Consider the following 20426-nt stretch of genomic DNA (forward strand, 5'->3'; position numbering starts at 1 on the left):
GAAGAAAACACAAGCAGTATGTGCACTATTTTTCTCTTCTTTTTTATTGATGTATAGTTGATGTACAATATTATTTAAGTTACAGGTGTACAATACAGTGATATACAACTTTTATTTGTCAATCCTAATATCCCTAACTATCCCTCCCCCCATCCTTCCCCCCTAGTAACGGTAAATTCGTTCTCTGAGTCTGTAAGTCTGTTTTGTAAATAAGTTCATTTGTATCATTTTTTTTGGTTCCGCATATAATTGATATCATACGATATTTCTCTTTGACTTACTTCACTTAGTATGAGAATCTCTAGGTCCATCCATGTTGCTGCAAATGGCATTATTTCATTCTTTTTATGGCTGAGTAATATTCCATTGTATATATGTACCACATCTTCTTTATCCATTCCTCTGTCGATGGATGTTTAGGTTGCTTCTATGTCTTGGCTATTGTAAACAGTGCTGCAATGAATATTGGGGTGCATGTATCCTTTTGGATCATGTTTTTCTCTGGATATATGCCCAGGCATGGGATTGCAGGATCATATGGTAGCTCTATTTTTAGTTTTTTAAAGAACGTCCAAACTGTTCTCCACAGTTGCTATTCCAATTTACATTCCCACCAACAGTGAAGGAGGGTTCCCTTCTCCCCACACCCTCTCTAGCATTTATTGTTTGTGGATTTCTTGATGTTAGCCATTTTGACTGGTGTGAGGTAATATCTCATTGTAGTTTCGATTTGCATTCTCTAATCATCAGTGATGTTGAACATCTTTTCATGTGTCTTTTGGTCTTCTGTATGTCTTCCTTAGAGAAATGTCTATTTAGTTCTTCTGCCCATTTTTTAATTGGGTTGTCTGTTTTGATGATATTAAGCCTCACGGGCTGTTTGCAAATGATGTGTCCAACAAGGGATTAGTATGCGCACTTTTCGACATCAATCTGAGCGAGATTTTCTTTGGATCTGTATCTTAAGGCAAGGGAAACAAAACCCCAAATAAACCCACCCATGGAACTCCATCCAACTGACAAGCTATGGCACAGAGAAAAAAAACATAAACAAAATGAAAAGGCAGCATGCTGAATGGGAGAGAAGATTTGCAAAATATATATCCAATAAGGGGTTCTTATCCAAAACAGACCAAGCACACACAACCCAACCTCCAAAACCCAAAAAATCCAATGGAAAAAAAAATGGCAGAAGACCCAAACAGACAGTTTTTTTTATTTTGTTTTTGTTTTTTTGTTTGTTTGTGTGTTTGTTTCCCAAAAACCACATACAGAAGGCCAACAAGCACATGGAAAGATGTTCAGTATCACTCATCATCGGAGAGATGCACATCAAATCCACGGTGAGATATCACCTCACACCTGACAGAATGGCTATCCTACAAAAGACAACAAATAAGATGGGTTGGCAGGTGAGGATGTGGAGAAAAGGAACACTTGTGCACTGTTTCTGGGAATGTCCATTGTTACAGCCACTATGGAAAACAGTATACTGGTCCTTCAAAACACTAAAAAATAAAAAAAAAATTTAAATCTACCTTATGATCCAGGTAGATATCTGGATACTTTTCCAAAGAAAACAAAAACACAAAAAAATACATGCACCCCTATATTCATGGCACCCTTATTGACAATAGCCAAGATATAGAAACCATCTAAGGACCCATGAATAGATCACTGGAAGAAGAGTAAAAAGAAGTTAATGTTTATAGAGCTTTGCCTATGGATCTCCCTCAAAGAGAGATTAGTTTTATTCCCTGTAGTTCTTACTAAGGAAAAAATTACGTGAATCCAAGTACCTGTCAGTCTCTACTTTCTGTCCTTCTTAGAAAATAATCAGATTAAAAGAAAAAAAATGTGAAAACTGTTTTCGAAGTGTATTTGACACGGTTATCTAGATTCTAGTAATCTTCCCAACTCTCAACCGTTTTGTACGTAAACAATGAAGAATTGTATATTATGATGTAATCAAGCATCAACTTTCTAAATTGACACAATTACACAATTGACACAATTACACACAGTCCTCACTTTGCAGGGTAGTTCAGGACCATAAAATGACCATGAAAGCTAAAGCTCAAAAAAGCAATCGTGTTAATCAATGGGAAAAATACAATTGTTCAATGATATTCAAAACTTTTGTCAAAACATTAAAAACCCTCTTACTTGCAATTAAAAATGTATAGAATATAAAAATACCAAAATATTGTTTACTTATTATAGTATAATTGAAAACATTTCAATGAAATCATCTTATTAATTTATAAAAAATATATTAACAGTAGTTTGTATAGTGCTTGCCTTATTTATGCAATACCTTTTTCTATGGCTTGATGAACACACATTCCTAAGTTAAGATCAACATTTTACCCTTTGGGCTTTCCATGTCCTGAAATATCTGTCAGTGTTCCTTGAATGGGAAAGTTTTTAGCAATGTCACCTCCCTGAGATGTCTTCAGCCTGTCCTTTTTCATGTTGTTGAGCTCTCATGCAGTCAGTACTTCTGATGGCACATCTATAGCCTCATGCATGGTGGCAGCATTGTCATACACATGCTTAGCTGTCTCCTAACCACATCTAGTGTCATTGTTTTTTGTTTCTTTGCTTCCCTTCCCTTTTTCTCGGGCAATTCTTTTCAGCTTCATTTTATGGTGGAGACAAGGTGGCAACACAATTCCACCTGGAAAACAGATACACACCTAGCAATCAACAAAAGGCTCTGAAAGAGGACTGCTCACTGATCATGTTACACATTTGTTAGTTATGTAGAGACTGCAGACTGAACAGGCAGCAGCAAGCTTTGTACTTCATGCAATTACAGATGATAATTTGTGGAAACTGAAATATGAACCACATTGTTAGGGTATTGGTGTCATTTAACTAAGCTACAGTTATTGAACATTTTGCACACTGGAACATGCAAAGTGAGATACCTCTTTCTCTCTCATTTTCTCCATCTGTATTTATATTAAAACATCTGCAGGAATGTGTTTTAGAATTAACATTGTAATGAAGAATTACTAGGCCAAGATCTCAGGTAGACTAGAAATCCAGAGAGTTGAATCTGACATTTCGAAACTGCCTTTGTAAATATAGGAGAGGCTAATGAGAGACTGACCTTCAATTCTGACAGATGCATAGAGCGAGGGGGACAAATGTTTGAATCCAGACCCAATAAGGCTGGAATGTTTGTAATTCCCTTTCCAGCAATTTGGAGTGGGATGCTGAACAACCACATTATCAAAATAAAGGTGAACCAGAAATAATTATGCTCTTGTGAAGACTGCAACTCAACTTGACCTTTCTTGATTCCCACAATAATCTCAGTCTCCAAAGTTGGATTAAGAAGATTCCAGATTGATGGTGCCCCCTGCCAAAGACCTAAAGAAGATGTTTTAGGCCTCAACTTACCTCTACAAACAAATTTACAAAAAATAAAAAATTAGTTTTATTCTTTTTTTTTTTTTTGAAGATGTTGGGGGTAGGAGTTTATTAATTAATTTATTTATTTTTCCTGTGTTGGGTCTTCATTTCTGTGCGAGGGCTTTCTCTAGTTGTGGCAAGTGGGGGCCACTCTTCATCGCAGTGCACGGGCCTCTCACTATTGCGACCTCTCTTGTTGCAGAGCACAGGCTCCAGACGCGCAGGCACAGTAGTTGTGGCTCAAGGGCCTAGTTGCTATGCGGCATGTGGGATCTTCCCAGACCAGGGCTCGAACCCGTGTCCCCTGCATTAGCAGGCAGATTCTCAACCACTGCACCACTGGGGAGGCCCCAAAACATTAGTTTTAGATGAGGTCATGAGGGTGGAGCCCCCACGTGCAAATTAGTGATGAGGACGAGGAAGAAGAGACCTTGTGAGAAGAGGAAGAGCTCATAGCCCCTCTCTACCATGTGAGGACAGAATGAGAGGATGACCGTCAATGAACCAGGAAGCAGCTCTTACTAGGAATTGACTCTGTAGCACCTTGATCTTGAACTTCTAGCCTCCAGAGCTGTGAAAAATAAATGTTTGCTGTGTAAACAACCAGTCTAAGATATTCTGTTATAGCAGCCAGGATGGATGAATGCACTGTGTGTGGTGTTTTAGGCCTCACCACAGGTAATTACAAAGGCTTTTATCTAACTGGCCTCATGGTGGAAGCTGCCCTCAGGCCCCTCTGGCCAGGCGTGCTCTTCCCATATTTTCTAAATTTATTTATTTATGTATGTTTTTATGTATGTATGTATGTATTTATTTTTGGCTGCACTGGGTCTTCGTTGCTGCACACAGGCTTTCACTATTTGTGGCAAGCGAGGGCTTCTGTTATTGTGGAGCATGGAGTCTAAGCACACGGGTTTCAGTAGTTGTGGCTCGCAGGCTCTAGAGCACAGGTTCTGTAGTTGTGGCACATGGGTTTAGTTGTTCTGAGGCATGTGGGATCTTCCCGGACCAGGGATCGAACTCATGTCCCCTGCTTTGGCAGGTAGATTCTCAACCACTGCACCACCAGGGAAGTCCCTCTTTCCATATTTTCATTTCCAGCCCTGATACCTCCATTCCCAGGTTGCTTCCTCTGAGGCTTTGCACATATGTCTTCCTCAGGCATTTCTCCTGAGGCTTCCATATAGGGGAAGGAGATAGGGGAAAGCTTGAAGCCATTTTTTATTGACTCTGAGTACTTTTCCACTCCTAGTCCTTCAACCTCAGCCTCTCCATTACCCTAGTGTCTATAAAACTGCTGGGCCATATTTTTGGGGCCCCCCTCCACAATGAGATGGCCCTCATGTCTGTGCTGATCTATATGACCCTCAACTAGTGTGCTGTTCTAGGGGGCCAAATTAAATAGAAGCAGTTGTCATTTTCTGCATTTCTGTACTACTGATTACACATCAATAGTACATATCACAGTAGGCAATTAAAGGATTAACTCTTTCATTTTTTTTTTAATAAGCTACTGCAACAAAGTGTCCTTGAAGCAAAAGGACACTAAACAACCACACAAAAGCATAAGAAAGTATAAATTTTACTGGTAAACATATAGACAAATAAAAAACAATGCAATACTGTAATGGTAGTGCACAAATCACTTTTAACCCTAGTTAAATATTTAAAAGACAAAAGTATTAAGAATAACTATAACTACAATCAATCAATCATTATTTAAATTTAAATGGATTAAACTCACTAATCATGTTTTTAAAATTTTTCTTAATAATTATTTTTATTTTAATAACTTTATTTTATTTTACTTTATTTTCTTTCTTTCTTTCTTTCCTTGCTTCCCTCCTTTAGACAACGAATCATCACAAATTGAGGAGGTGGACTTTGAGAGCAAGATTTATGATTTTTTCCTTTTCCTCTTTTTGTGAGTGTGTATGTTCATGCTTCAGTGTGAGATTATGTCTGTATAGCTTTGCTTCCACCATTTGTCCTAGTGTTCTACCCCTCCGCTTTTTTTCTTAATAATTATTTTCTTTTAATAACTCTATTATATTTTATCTTACTTTATTTTACTTTATCTTCTTTCTTTTTTTCCTTCCTTCCCTCCTTCCTTCCTTCCTCCCTCCCTCCCTTCCTCCTTTCTTTCTTTCTTTCTTTCTACTTCTACTAATTCTTTCTTTCTACTTTTTCTCCCTTTTATTCTGAGCCATGTGGATGAAAGGCTCTTGGTGCTGCAGCTAGGAGTCAGTGCTGTGCCTCTGAGGTGGGAGAGCCAACTTCAGGACACTGGTCCACAAGAGACCTCTCAGCTCCACATAATATCAAACGGCAAAAATCTCCCAGAGACCTCCATCTCAACACCAGCACCCAGCTTCACTCAACAACCAGCAAGCTACAGTGCTGGACACCCTATGCCAAACAACTAGCAAGACAGGAACACAACCCCACCCATTAGCAGAGAGGCTGCCTAAAATCATAATAAGTCCACAGACACCCCAAAACACACCACCAGACGTGGACCTGCCAAACAGAAAGACAAGATCCTGCCTCATCCACCAGAACAAAGGCACTAGTCCCCCCCACCAAGAAGCCTACACAACCCACTGAACCAACCTTAGCCACTGGGGACGGACACCAAAAACAATGGGAACTATGAACCTGCAGCGTGCAAAAAGGAGACCCCAAAAACAGTAAGATAAGCAAAATGAGAAGGAATCAGAAAAACCAAATCCACATCTAAAGCCACACCAAATACATTATTTGATGTAACTAATATAAAATATGAATGAAATCATCTCTAGAAACCTTCGCATTTAAATCAATCTAACCATGTGATGCAAGTCAAACTCTGCGTTTGTCGTTTGTCATGCAGACTCAGGATGAGGCCACGGTCCCCAGCAGGTGGCCGGAGCTGAAATCGAGCCATCAGTTTCCGGGTCACTTCAGACGCGCCCAGTGTGAAGGGAGGTCGGCCTGCGGCATTAGGAACACCCCACATCACGCTGAGCATGATGTTCTTGATTTGGGAGGTCCGCTGCTGCAGAAACGGTGAAGCCCTGAGGCAGGGCTGCTGCGGAAGCCTGCACAGAAGGGGCTCGGCCCCCTGGGGTGAGGTGAGTGAGGCCCTGCACCCCGCCTCCTCCTGCCCCTCTGCCGGGTTTACTCAAGCAGGGAGGAAGGAACGAAGAGAGCACAGCTCACGAGGGAGCCCCAGGCCCAGTCGGGGTGTCACTGTCTGCTCCTTGGCTTCTCTTCCACCCAGAAAGCCTGACCTGGGGTTCCTCACCCTAAGGAAGGTTTCCCTCCCTAAGGAAGGCTCCTAGGTGCTTTCCAAGCGCCTAAATGTTGAAGCCGTTTAAAACACAGGGCTGGGCAGCCGCAGACTGACAGGAACAGTACCGTTTCTCATGTTCTGACCAGATCCCCAGTTTAGAAAAGTGCCGAGAGCTGCACTTCCTCTACACGCCACCGGGGGCACCGCGTCAGTCACTACTCCAGAGGCTGTTCTCTAGTAAGCCCAGGATGCGGATGCCGGGAAGGGGCGGTGTCTCCCCCAGGTCCGGGCTGTGGACACAGGGCTCCCTCTGCGCTGAGCATGGTCAGAACACGGCTCACTCCGGGGACAGCGACAACGGAGAGTCCTGGCTCTCAGCAGGGCGGCTCCTATTCCCCTGCTATCCCTGGGGTCTTCTTTCATGTCATCAGGAGTCTGTCTCCCCAAATCCCCTGGCCTGGAACTTCTCCCCAAATCCCCTGGCCTGGAACTTGAACTGTCTTACAAAGACTTTCTTACATACACTGACTGACTCAGCCTCATGCGTGGTGGGCCCACGACAAGAGACTATTCTGTGAAGCGATCTTACCATATTGATCCAGACTCAGTATTTCAAACTCGTGGTAATTTCAACATGACAAACAAGTTTAGTTTCCTACTTGTGAATAAGGACGTGCCGTGAAAATTAAGTCTAAAGTCCAATATTCAGGAAACTGTAACTGCCAGTTGATTATGCACTGCATTCAAATAATAAATATTATTACTCAGTCCCTTAAAAATGTTTTTGTCACAAAGCAAATTATAAAGGTTTTAGAAAATACTTAATTTACAAAAATTGAAATAAAACATCCAGAAATAACCAAGTTTAAATACTGGTGCCTATCTCCCCAATCTTTTTCTCATACATACACATGTACATTAGTATTCTTCAAACTGGGATCAGATGGTACACACTAATGCCTGGTCTGCTTTTGTAACTTTAAGTCATAAACCTTTTGCCATATCAGTATATTTTCTTCTGTAACATTACTTTTATTTTTTTGGTCACACTGCGTGGCATGTGGGATCTTAGTTCCCGACCGTGCATCAAGCCTATGTCCCCAGCATTGGACGTGCAGAGTCTTAACCATTGGACCACCAGGGAAGTCCCTGTAACATTACTTTCAGAGTATGAAATAGAGACTGTTTAACCAATCCCCTATTTCATGTTTTTTTCAGTATAAGAGTATAAAAAACACCTTTGAATATGTATGTAAATTCCTATAAGGAGTATTTAATGAGTATTTAATCAAACAGTACATACCATTTTAAGGCTTTCCATATATAGTAAATGCCAAACTGGACTCCAAAAAAAGTGCTATCAAGTCACACTCCCATAGCAGTGTCTGAGGGGACGACGTATCTCCCTGATCACCTCACAACAGGTGGTTCTTACCCCCTGCACTGAGAAGAAGCTGTAAAAACACAGAAACGCCCAAGCTTCCTTTCGAACCCCCACTAGAATCCACATAAAGGGACACAACCGCATCTCTTCAAAACGACGCTCTTGCTCATCGGACAGCATCCGCCAAGGACACGAAGCCATCAAACACCTCCCGCTCCTGGGGCAGAGCCAGAATTCCAGCGCAGGACTGATGCTGAGGCCACATTCCAGGCCGCCTCCACCAGGCCCTGGGGATCACGGTGGGCAGGTGGGCCCCGCAGGGAGGTGGATGAGGTGCTTGGATTCTTAGACATCCCGGACCCAATACAGGATGGCCCCCAAACTTAGCCCAGACATGTGCCCAAAGCAATGTGGGCCTGAGCAGGACCACCCAGGACAGCCCTCCACACAGCAGCTCCTTCCACAATCGCAGCCAGCCGAAGCATGTCTCTAAAACCCAGAGAGCAGGTTAAGAAGAGACCTCAACATCGGGAGATGTCAGTCTAGAAATAAGTTAATTTCTCAAATTATATTCTTTCTTCTAAACGGACTAAACTGCTATTTCCTGACCTAGTGATATTCTGCCCTGGGATACTTGTTCTGTACAGCAGCACCGTTGTCTCCCCAGGTCGCCACGTCTGCTACCTCCCCCATGGGAGGAAGGGCCACCCTCACTCAGCAGCTCTGAGCAGCTCTGCGGGAGCAACGGCTGAGGCAGACACTGAGCTGCCAGACTTGCTGACAGTCAGAAGGAGACCCGGCTTTGCCACTCCAAGGAAGGCCCCCTTCGGCCATGTCCATGCAGAGAAAACCTAAGCCATCCATAAAACAGTCCAAATCAGGTCTCCCTAAATGAACACTATGCAGAGCTGAGGGAAATTATATCTGGTTTTACGACATTTTAAAAATTGCATGTAGGGCTTCCCTGGTGGCGCAGTGGTTGAGAGTCCGCTTGCCGATGCAGGGGACACGGGTTCGTGCCCCGGTCTGGGAGGATCCCACATGCCGCGGATAGGCTGGGCCCGTGAGCCATGGCCGCTGAGCCTGTGCGTCCGGAGCCTGTGCTCCGCAACGGGAGAGGCCACAGCAGTGAGAGGCCCACGTACCGCAAAAAAAAAAAAAAAAAAAATTGCATGTAAACTTACTTTATCATAGCAGACTTAAAACTAAGACATTCTTCACTCTATGACATAAATCACAGCAAGATCCTTTTTGACCCACCTCCTAGAGAAATGGAAATAAAAACAAAAATAAACAAATGGGACCTAATGAAACTTAAAAGCTTTTGCCCAGCAAAGGCAACCATAAACAAGACAAAAAGACAACCCTCAAAATGGAAGAAAATATGTGCAAATGAACAACGGACAAAGGATTAATCTCCAAAATATACAAGCGGCTCATGCAGCTCAATATCAAAAAAACAAACAACCCAATCCAAAAATGGGCAGCTGACCTAAATGGACATTTCTCCAAAGAAGATACACAGATTGCCAACAAACACATGAAAGGATGCTCAACATCACTAATCATTAGAGAAATGCAAATCAAAGCTACAATGAGGTGTCACCTCACACTAGTCAGAATGGCCATCATCAAAAAATCTAGAAACAATAAATGCTGAAGAGGGTGTGGAGAAAAGGGAACACTCTTGCACTGTTGGTGGGAATGTAAATTGGTGCCGCCACTATAGAGAACAGTATGGAGGTTCCTTAAAAAACTAAAAATAGAACTACCATACGACCCAGCAATCCCACTATTGGGCATATACCCTGAGAAAACTATAATTCAAAAAGAGTCATGTACCAAAATGTTCATTGCAGCTCTATTTACAATGGCCAGGACATGGAAACTACCTAAGTGTCCATCAACAGATGAATGGATAAAGAAGATGTGGCACATATATACAATGGAATATTACTCAGCCATAAAAAGAAACAAAATTGAGTTATCTGTAGTGAGGTGGATGGACCTAGCGTCTGTCATACAGAGTGAAGTAATTCAGAAAGAGAAAAACAAATATCATATGCTAACACATATATGTGGAATCTAAGAAAAAAAAGAAAGAAAAATGGTCATGAAGAACCTAGGGGCAAGATGGGAATAAAGACACACACCTACTAGAGCATGGACTTGAGGACATGGGGAGGGGGAAGGGTAAGCTGGGACAAAGTGAGAGAGTGCAATGGACATATATACATTACCAAACGTAAAACAGATAGCTAGTGGGAAGCAGCCGCATAGCACAGGGAGATCAGCTCAGTGCTTTGTGACCACCTAGAGGGGTGGGATAGGGAGAGTGGGAGGGAGACACAAGAATGAGGGGATATAGGGATATATGTATATGTATAGCTGATTCACTTTGTTATACAGCAGAAACTAACACAACAATGTAAAGCCATTATACGCCAATAAAGATGTTAAAAACAAACAAAAAATACTAAGATGTTCTTTCCAGATTCCCAAAATAGTTGGTTACTGTTAACTCTGAAACGTATTATTCTCTATTCTGGTCACGTAGCAGAAGCGAGGGAAAGGGAAATCAGAATCCCTGTGTTCGAATCCCACCCCTGCCACCAGCGGTGTGGCACAGGGCAGGTCGCTCGAGCTCCTCAGGGTCCGTACTGCTCTGATCGGGACAGGTCCTGCCCACGCGTCCTCCTCAGGACCACCATATCTGACCCCGGACAGTGGGAGGACAAAGGATGCATGTTAAATTCTTGAGAGACAAAACTTGAAGGCATGTTGTGTAATGCAGATGAGGAGATGTGCTCCGTTATTATTAACTTACGCTAAAGAGTCCTAGATTATCTTCATTATACATTATAAATCATCATTTAAACAATCAGAAATAGCGAGTTTTCCAGATTGGTGAGTCGCTACCACATTTTAACAGAAATCTACGTTTTATAAAACTACTTTCAAGTGTTGCTTCATTGTACGTAATGAGTTTTAAATTTTATCACCGCAACTGGAATTAGTTTGCTATAAGCCACAAACAGGAGAGAGGCTTCAAAATTCAAATAATATCCTGATTCTGATTTTAAAGTGTTAGCTTAACAGAATATTACATCCCATTGGAACTAACATTAGTGAGCACTGGAAGTCATCCAAATACACTGGTTTTTACCAAACAATAGGAAAAACACATAAAATAATTTTTCAATTTTGCTGATGTTGCATTTCTTCCTCTTATCCTAAACAACTGCCTCATTTCTCAGTTCTGCAGTGTGATGCTGAGATGGTGTTTATGATGTCCACCCACAGAGGACAAGTGCAACTCAACCATGACAGGGATTATGATGCAGGATGCCTTTGGGAGGAGAAGAATGCAGGCCTGCCAGGACCTGCACCAGCTGTGACGTCCAAACACAAATGTGGGTCCTCACTGACTACTGACCCTGACCAAAGTCTCGTTTGCTTCTCCCCTTTCCAGAATGGCAGACTCAATGCACTGTGGAAGAAAGAACTGTGAGATGACAACTGAGACCACACCGGCCTCAGGGAGACACTGGGAGCTGGGGCAGCGGGACCACCTCACGGCACCACAGGGGCCAACTCCAGTGTCCATGGGCGTCATGACAAGGCCGCACCAAGTGCAGCCCGACCCCAAGATACTCTGCGGGGTCCGCTCTGTGGGACAGAGGTGGCAGGAGGGCCATCTTCACCTTCTTGAGCTCCAAGCACACGGAAACTTAAGTGCCCCAGGTCTGTTCCCACAGTGACATGCTGAGCTGGAGACAGTGCCTTGGGGAAAAGTGCCAGGCTCAGCAAACATTATCTTTGCCAGTTTTGATTACTACACCAATTTGAAACACAGGAGGATTTTTACAACTTTAATAAGAAAGTTTAAAGTATGAATAAATAAATTTTAACTTTGTTTTCAACGTCTTAAAGGCAAAACAAAGCAGACATAATAAAGAAATAATATGAAGAAATGTTTATCCAACTGTGTTTCATTAATTCATTAATTCAATTTCTAGTTAAAATATTATAGAAGGGAAAAAAAAGTAAAAATACATAGGATTTCACTGCTGTTGGGACAGAGACAAATGACTTAGAACACATCGCCCTACAGCCTCTTCGGGTCCAGACCAAAGTCCCTGAGCTCCCAGATCCCATAGGTGGGGTTACGACAGCGCTGGGATGAAATACTGCAGGGAGACGTCTTCATGGAGCAGGTCAAAATGAACAATCTTGTTCTTCACAATATCTAGGCAGAGAGGAAATCCATTACCGTCGAGACCCATTCCACACACACACTTTCAACCCTGAACACTGTAGCAGCTTCTCCCCCGAGCCTCTCCTGGAGCACCCAGGCCCTCCCAAGGTGACTGGTCTCAACTGGCCCAGCCGATGCCAAACCAGGGGCCTGGCCCAGGCTGGCTCACCTGCTGCCGAGGAACAGGCCAAGGTCTCCAAGGAAAAACCCACAGGGCAGACTTCCCAGAAGCCACATGTACCCAAGTCACCATCCTTCCAGGAAAAAAGCAGCTTCCCATCAGCAGGTGCCCTGAGTGTGCTGAGAAGAGCCAAGCATGCAGGGCCTTGTTAGAGAGCAGAAGGCAGCTTGCAAGGGCAGGCACCATGCAGCCTAAGGTGAGCACTGAGGCATGGGGCCCAAGACCAAAAAGAGAAGCCAGACAAGAGGAAGAGGAGTGGCCGCAGCATGAAAGCAGCCCAGCTGCCAGGGCCACACCACCGAGGGCAGGAGCTGCAGGGGGAGCCATGGGGAAGGCCACACCTGAAGCTAGAACGAGCCAGGCAGCAGGAGAAAGGCAAACAAAGAGCACATGCCCAGGCTGCTGAGAGACCAGTCCCAAGAGAATGGGAGGTTGGGAAGGGACACAGGGGACCAGCAGAAGGACACTTCAGAAGACATGCTGCACACACAGAGGTGGCGGTGGAGACTGAGAGCGGCGGGGAGAGCTCCCCAGAGGCGGGCAGCAGAGCCAACCACTGTTAAAAGTCAGGAGTCAAGAGGAAGCACAGATGGCAAGACACTGGACTACTGCAACAAGTCAGGCTCAGACACAGGAAGGAAAGAAATGCTTTGAGATGGAAACTTAAATCCAAGCCCAGCGGTATCAGACTCCACATACGTAAGGTTAGAGGAACACAGCAAGACTGGGCTGTATGTCCCTGCCCACATGCAGCTTCTCTCCAGGTGCAGACTCACACATGATGCCAGGCAAAGCAGCCCACACCCATTGGCCGGGAAAACCCAAATACCCGACTACCCCAGAAAACTGGAGTCCACCAGTGACCGAGCTGTTCCCTGCATTTACGAAACTGCACACAACGCTTAAGACTACAGTTGATGAAAGTACTTGAAGTGTGAAAAACGAATCAAAATGCAAACTTACTGCATGTGGCCTTTGTAGGATTTACTTGTTGTCCAACAAGGAACTGTAGGAGCTTCCTAATGTCTATGTGCACTTCAGCCATTTGCTCTGAGTTTCTATCTTGAGAAGCATTTTCAGAAGCTAAAATGACAGAATATTTTAAGATACAATTATCTTCAAGTGGAACAGGGAACCCAGAGATTGTATGATGACTGTTTATCAATAAATCATTTAAATAAATGATTTACATGACCACTCACTTTAGCTGCCTAGAGAAATACTGCATGATATAAATGCAATCACTCACTAAACAAACATTTATTAAGTACTGACTCTTTTAAGGAAGAGGAATTCCCTGGTGGTCCAGTGGTTAGGACTCCATGCTTTCACTGCTGAGGGCCAGGGTTCAATCCCTGGTCAGGGAACTAAGATCCCACAAGAGTCACAGTTCCACAAAAATACTACGCTAATGTACAGGGAATCTTCGATTATAGGGACCTGAAATATGACCCAATCTCCTTCTTAAGATCAAAGAAAACTGTTTCTCTTAGAAACATATACAGGACTTCCCAGGTGGTCCAGTGGTTAGGACTCTGCACCTTCACTGCTGAGGGCCCATGTTCAATCCCCGGTTGGGAAACTAAGATCTCGCATACCTCATGGCATGGCCAAATAAATCCCGCCCCCCCCCCACCAAAAAAGACCATATACACCTAAAGCAAGGCCTCTCATTATAAAGTGGAATGAATGGGAAGAAAACATCCTTTCATCTCTGGGAAGGTATCAAAGACCCTCTTTGTTACTTACTAAAATAAACAAAATGAGGAACACCAAAATAAGTCATTTCATACAACTGCTGTCAAAGCTTTATTCACATGGATTTCACTTTGCTCCAGAAGCATGCCCATCACTATGAAGTAAAATTCCCTCGCAATGGTAAGCTACAATGTGTCTCTAATAAGCAAACTTGCAGTAACGAATTTTAATTCTAAAAGTGGCAGGAGCCTTACTAGATCTACTTTGGAACACACGAGTGACTAAAACGGCCTTCACAGAGCGAGCACCGTCCCCAGGGCCTCTGCCTCGCTCCCTGCTGGAGCTTCCCTCCCACAGCCTGCCCACCACCGTGAGCTGCACAGCACAGGACTCTGATTCCTGAGCCAATCCGCTCAACCACCCCTCATCCACTGCTTATTGAACTGATTCCTAGTCCCTTACCACCTTGTATGGGACAAGAAAGTTGATGATGCACGAAAAGCTAATATTTGCTAATATAGTTCTGTAAGTACCAAAGAGAGTAAAGTAGGAAAAGTGGGTGGGGTTGAAGACAAGATAGGGGAGTAGGACTTGAGCTCACCTCCTTACCTCCTCTCATGAAAACACCAAAATCACAACTAACTGCTGAGAAACCATCAACAGAAAAAGAATAGAACCTACCAAAATGATATTCTACATTCAAGGACAAAGAAAAAGCTGCAAGGAGATGGTAGGAGGGGCACATTCACAATACAATCAAATCCTACACCAGCTGGGTGGGTGACACACAAACTGGAAAATAACTATTATCGCAGAGGTTCTCCCAGAGGAGGGAGAATTCTGAGCCCCACATCAGGCTCCCCAGCCTGGGGGCCCAGCATCGGGAGGAGGAGCCCCCAGAGCACCTGGCTTTGAAGGCCAGCGGGGCTTGAGTGCAAGAGCTCCACAGGACTAGGGAAACAGAGACTCCATCCTTGAAGGGTGCACACATAGTCTCATGCACACCGGGACCAGGGAAAAACGCAGTGACTTCATATCAGCCTGGGCCAGACCTACCCGCTGGTCTTGGAGGGTCTCCCGAGGAAGTGGGGGGTGGCTGTGGCTCACTTTTGTGGAGAAAAGGACACTGGTGGCAGAGGTAGCACTGAGTACTCATCGGCGTGAGCTCTCCTGGAGGCAGCCTTCTTGACACCAAGACCCGGCCCCACCCAACAGCCTTAGGCTCCAGTGCTGGGACACCTCAGCACAAACAAGCAACAGGATGGGGGAATGGCCCCGCCCATCAGCAGACAGGCTGCCTAGTCATCTTAAGTCAACAGCTGCCTCAAAACACACCCCTCCACAAGTCCCTGCGCACCAGATGGACAAGACCCAGCTCCACCTGATAGTGGGCAAGCACCAATCCCTCCCACCAGGAAACCTGCACAAGCCTCTAGACCAGCTTCACCCACCAGGGGGCAGAAATCAGAAGCAAGAGGAACTACAATCCCGCAGCCTGTGGGATCGCAAACACAAAAAGTTAGACAAAATGGGACAAGCAGAGGAATATGTTCCAGATGAAGGAACAAGATAAAACCCCAGAAGAACAACTACGTTAAGTGGAGATAGACCATCTACCTGAAAAAGAAATCAGAGTAATGACAGTAAAGATGTTTCAAGATCTCTGAAATAGAATGGCGGCACACACCGAGAAGGGACAAGAAATGTTTAACAAACAGCTAAAAAATATAAACAACAGAGTAGAACAATTCAATAACTGAAATGAAAAATACACTAGAAGGAACCAATAGCAGAATAAATGAGGCAGAAGAACAGATAAGTGAACTGGGAGACAGAATGGTGGGAAATCACTGCTGCACAAGAGAATAAAGAAAAAAGAATGAAAAGAAATGAGGACAATTTAAGAGACCTCTGGGACAACGTTAAAAACACCAACATTCCCATTATAAGTGTCCCAGAAGGAGAAGAGAGAGAGAAAGGGTCTGAGAAAGTATTTGAAGAGATAATAGCTGAAAACTTCCCTAACCTGGGAAAGGAAACAGTCACCCAAGTCCAGGAAGCGCAGAGTCCCATACAAGACAAACCCAAGGAGGAACTTGCTGAGACACACTGTAATCAAATTGACAGAAATAAAAGACAAAGAAAAAAATATTAAAAGCAATAAGGGAAAAGCAACAAATAACATACAAGGGAATCCCCATAAGGTTATCAGTTTATTTCTCACCAGAAACTCTGCAGCCCAGAAGGGAGTGGCACAATATATTTCAAGTGATGAAAAGGAAAACCTATAACCAAGAATACCCAGCAAGGCTCTTGTTCAGATTCAGTGGAGAAATCAAAAGCTTTACAGACAAGCAAAAGCTAAAACAATTCAGCATCACCAAACCAGCTTTGCAACAAATGCTAAATGAAGTTCTCTAGGCGAAAAAGAAAAGGTCACAACTAGAAACGAGAAAATGAGGAATGGTAAAGCTTGCTGGTAAAGGCAAGCATACAGTAAAAGTAGGAAATCATCCACACACAAATATGACATGAAAACCAGCAATCGTGAGAAGACAAGAGTACAGTTTTGTATATATGTAGCCTGCGATATCAAAACCTCATGGGAACTGCAAACCAAAAATCTACAATACATATACACACAAAAAAGAAAAAGGAATCCAAACACAACACTAAGGGCAGCCATCAAATCACATGAGAACAAAAGAGGAAGGGAAGGAAAAAAACCTACAAAAACAAACACAAAACAATTAACAAAATGGCAATAAGAACATACATACCAGTAATTACCTTGAATGTAAATGGATTAAATGCTCCAATTAAAAGACTTAGACTGGCTGAATGGATATGAAAACAAGCAAATAGAGAAAGAACAAACAAAACCCAAAGTTAGTAGAAGGAAAGAAATCATAAAGATCACAGCACAAATAAATGAACTACAGATGAAGGAAGTAGAAAAGATCAATGAAACTAAAAGCTGGTTCTTTGAAAAGATAAACAAAAGTAATAAACCTTTAGCCAAACTCATCAAGAAAAAAAGGGAGAGGATCCAAATCAATAATATTAGAAATGGAAAAGGAGAAGTTACAACAGACACCAAAGAAATACAAAGGATCATAAGAGACTACTAAAGGCAACTATACGCCAATAAAATGGACCACCTAGAAGAAATGGAAAAATTCTTAGAAAGGTACCATCTCCCAAGACTGAACCAGGAAGAAACAGAAAATATGAACACACTAATCAGGAGTACTGAATTTGAAACTGTGACTAAAAATCTTCCAATGAACAAAAGTCCAGGACCACAGGTGTGTTCTATCAAACACAGAGAGGAGGAGAGTTAACACCTATTCTTCTGAAACTCTTCCAAAAATTTGCAAAGGAAGGAACACTCCCAAGCTCATTCTATGAGGCCACCATTACCCTGATAGCAAAACCAAAGATACCAAAAAAAGAAAATTACAGGCCAATATCACTGATGAACATAGACACAAAAATCCTCAGCAAAATACTAGCAAAAAGAATCCAAAAACACATTAAAAGGATCATACACTATGACCAAGTGGGATTTATCCCAGGGATGCAAAGAATTTTCAATATCCGCAAAACAATCAGTGTGATATACCACATTAACAAAAAATAAAGAAACCATATGACCATCCCAACATGCATCAACAGATGCAGAAAAAGCTTTTGACAAAATTCAACACCATTTATGATAAAAACTCTCCAGAAAGTGGGCACAGAGGAAACCTACCTTAACATAATAAAGGCCATATATGACAAACCCACAGCTAACATCATAGTCAACGGTGAAAAGCTGACAGCATTTCCTCTAAGATCAGGAACAAGATACGGATGTCCACTTCTGCCACGTTTTTTCAACATACTTTCGGAAGACCTAGCCAGAACAATCAGAGAAGAAAAAGAAATAAAAGGAATCCAAATTGGAAAAAAAGTAAAACTGTCACTGTTTGCATATGACATGATTCTACACATAGAAAATCCTAAAGATGCTACCAGAAAACTACTAGAGCTCATCAATGAATTCAGTAAAGTTGCAGGACACAAGATTTTTAATACACAAAAATCTGTTGCATTTCTACACATTAACAACGAAAGATCAGAAAGAAAAATTAAGGAAACAATCCCATTTATCATTGCATCAAAAAGAATAAAATACCTAGGAATAAACCTACCTAAGGAGACAAAGACCTGCACTCCAAAAACTATAAGACGTTGATGAAAGAAATCAGAGATGACACAAACAGAAAAATATACCATGCTCCTGGACTGGAAGAATCAAAATGACTATACCACCTAAGGCAATCTACAGACTCAATGCAATCCCCATCAAATTACCAATGACATTTTTCACAGAACTAGAACAAAACATTTTAAAATTTGGATGGGAACAATTAAGACCCCAAATAGCCAAAGCAATCTTGAGAAAGAAAAATGGACCTGGCGGAATCAGGCTCTCTGACTTCAGACTATAGTACAAAGCTACAGTCATCAAAACAGTAAGGTACTGCCACAAAAACAGAAATACAGATCAATGGAAGAGGATGGAAAGTCCAGAAATAAACCCACATACCTGTGGTTAATTAATCTTTTATAAAGAATCCCAAAATATACAATGGAGAAAAGACAGTCTCTTCGATAAGTGCTGCTGGGAAACTGGACAACCACGTGTAAAAGAATGAAATTAGGACACTCCCTAAAACAGGAGTGAATAGGTGAAGGGGATGGATAAACCAGGAGTTTGGGATTAATGTATATAAACCAGTATATATAAAATAAATGACAAGGACCTACGGTATAGCAAGGAAACTACACTCAGTACTCTGTAATAACCCATACGGGAAAAGAATCAGAAAAAGAATATATGTGTGTGTGTGTGTGTGTGTGTGTGTACACACACACACACACACACACACACACACACACACACACATATATAACTGAATCACTCTGCCATACACCTGAAACTAACACAACATTGTAAGGCAACTATATCCCAACAATTAAAAAAAAAAATGAGAGGGCTCACGCCAAGGAGTACTTCCCAGAACTTCTCCTCTCAATGTCCTTGTCCCCACGGTGAGCCACAGCCACCCCCTGCCTCTGCAGGAGACCCTCCAACATTAGCAGGTGATTTGCTATTATAAATAATGTAACAGGGAGAGGACTGGGGTTGGCAGCGTGAACACAGCCTGCACAGGATTAGTGCACCACGGCTAGCCCGGAGGAAGTCTGGGGAAAAGTCTGGATCTGCCAAAGAGACAAGAGACTTTTGCTTCCCTCTTTGTTTCCTGGTGTGTGAGGAGAGAGGATTAAGAGCGCTGCTTAAAGGAGCTCCAGAGAGGGGAGCGAACTGCAGCTAACAGTGCGGACCCCCGAGACGGGCATGAGACGCTAAGGCTGCTGCTGCCGCCACCAAGAAGCCTGTGTGCGAGCACAGGTCACTATCCACACCTCTCTTCAGGGTAGCCTGTGCACCCCACCACTGGCAGGGTCCCAGGATCCAGGGACAACTTCCCGGGGATAATGCATGGCGCGCCTAAGGCTGGTGCAACGTCAAGCCGGCCTCTGCCGCCACAGGCTCGCCCTGCATCGTGTCCCTCCCATTCCCCGGCCTCAGTGAGCCACAGACCCCGAATCAGCTGCTCCTTTAACCCCGTCCTGTCTGAGTGAAGAACAGACGCCCTCTGGCAACCTACACGCAGAGGCGGGGCCAAATACAAAGCTGAGCCCCGGGAGCTGTGCAAACAAAGAAAAGAAAGGGAAATCTCTCCCAGCAGCCTCAGGAGCAGCTGATTAAATCTCCACAATCAACTTGATGTACCCTGCATCTGTGGAATACCTGAATAGACAACAAACCATCCCAAATTGAGGAGGTGGACTTTGAGAGCAAGATTTATTATTTTTTCCCCTTTTCCTCTTTTTGTGAGTGTGTATGTGTATGCTTCTGTGTGAGATTTTCTCTGTATACCTTTGCTTTCACCATCTGTCTTAGGGTTCTATCCGTCGGGGTTTTTTTTGCTTTGTTTTTATTTACTTTTTTAAAAAATTTTTTTCTTAATAATTATTTTTTATTTTAATAACTTTATTTTATTTTATCCTACTTTATTTTATTTTCCCCTTCCTTCCTTCCTTCCTTCCTTCTTTCCTTCTTTCTTTCTACTTTTTCTCCCTTTTATTCTGA

The 20426-nt window shown here is 43.0% G+C and overlaps 1 protein-coding gene across 1 annotated transcript in view; it reads right to left on the reverse strand.

Moving 5' to 3' along the window:
• Positions 1-12033: 12033 nt before the first annotated feature.
• HUS1 (HUS1 checkpoint clamp component) overlaps positions 12034-20426 on the reverse strand; it is a 29626-nt gene continuing 21233 nt past the window's right edge. Inside the window, exons 7-8 of the mRNA XM_082846429.1 lie at positions 13484-13603; positions 12034-12330 (exon numbers count right to left, since the gene is read on the reverse strand). Coding sequence (XP_082702555.1) covers positions 12248-12330; positions 13484-13603 — 203 coding nt within the window. The 3' untranslated portion in view covers positions 12034-12247. The remainder of the gene's footprint in view (positions 12331-13483; positions 13604-20426) is intronic.

The sequence above is a fragment of the Leucopleurus acutus genome (assembly GCF_964270905.1).
Source record: "Leucopleurus acutus genome assembly, chromosome: 9".
In the NCBI taxonomy this organism is placed as follows: domain Eukaryota; kingdom Metazoa; phylum Chordata; class Mammalia; order Artiodactyla; family Delphinidae; genus Leucopleurus; species Leucopleurus acutus.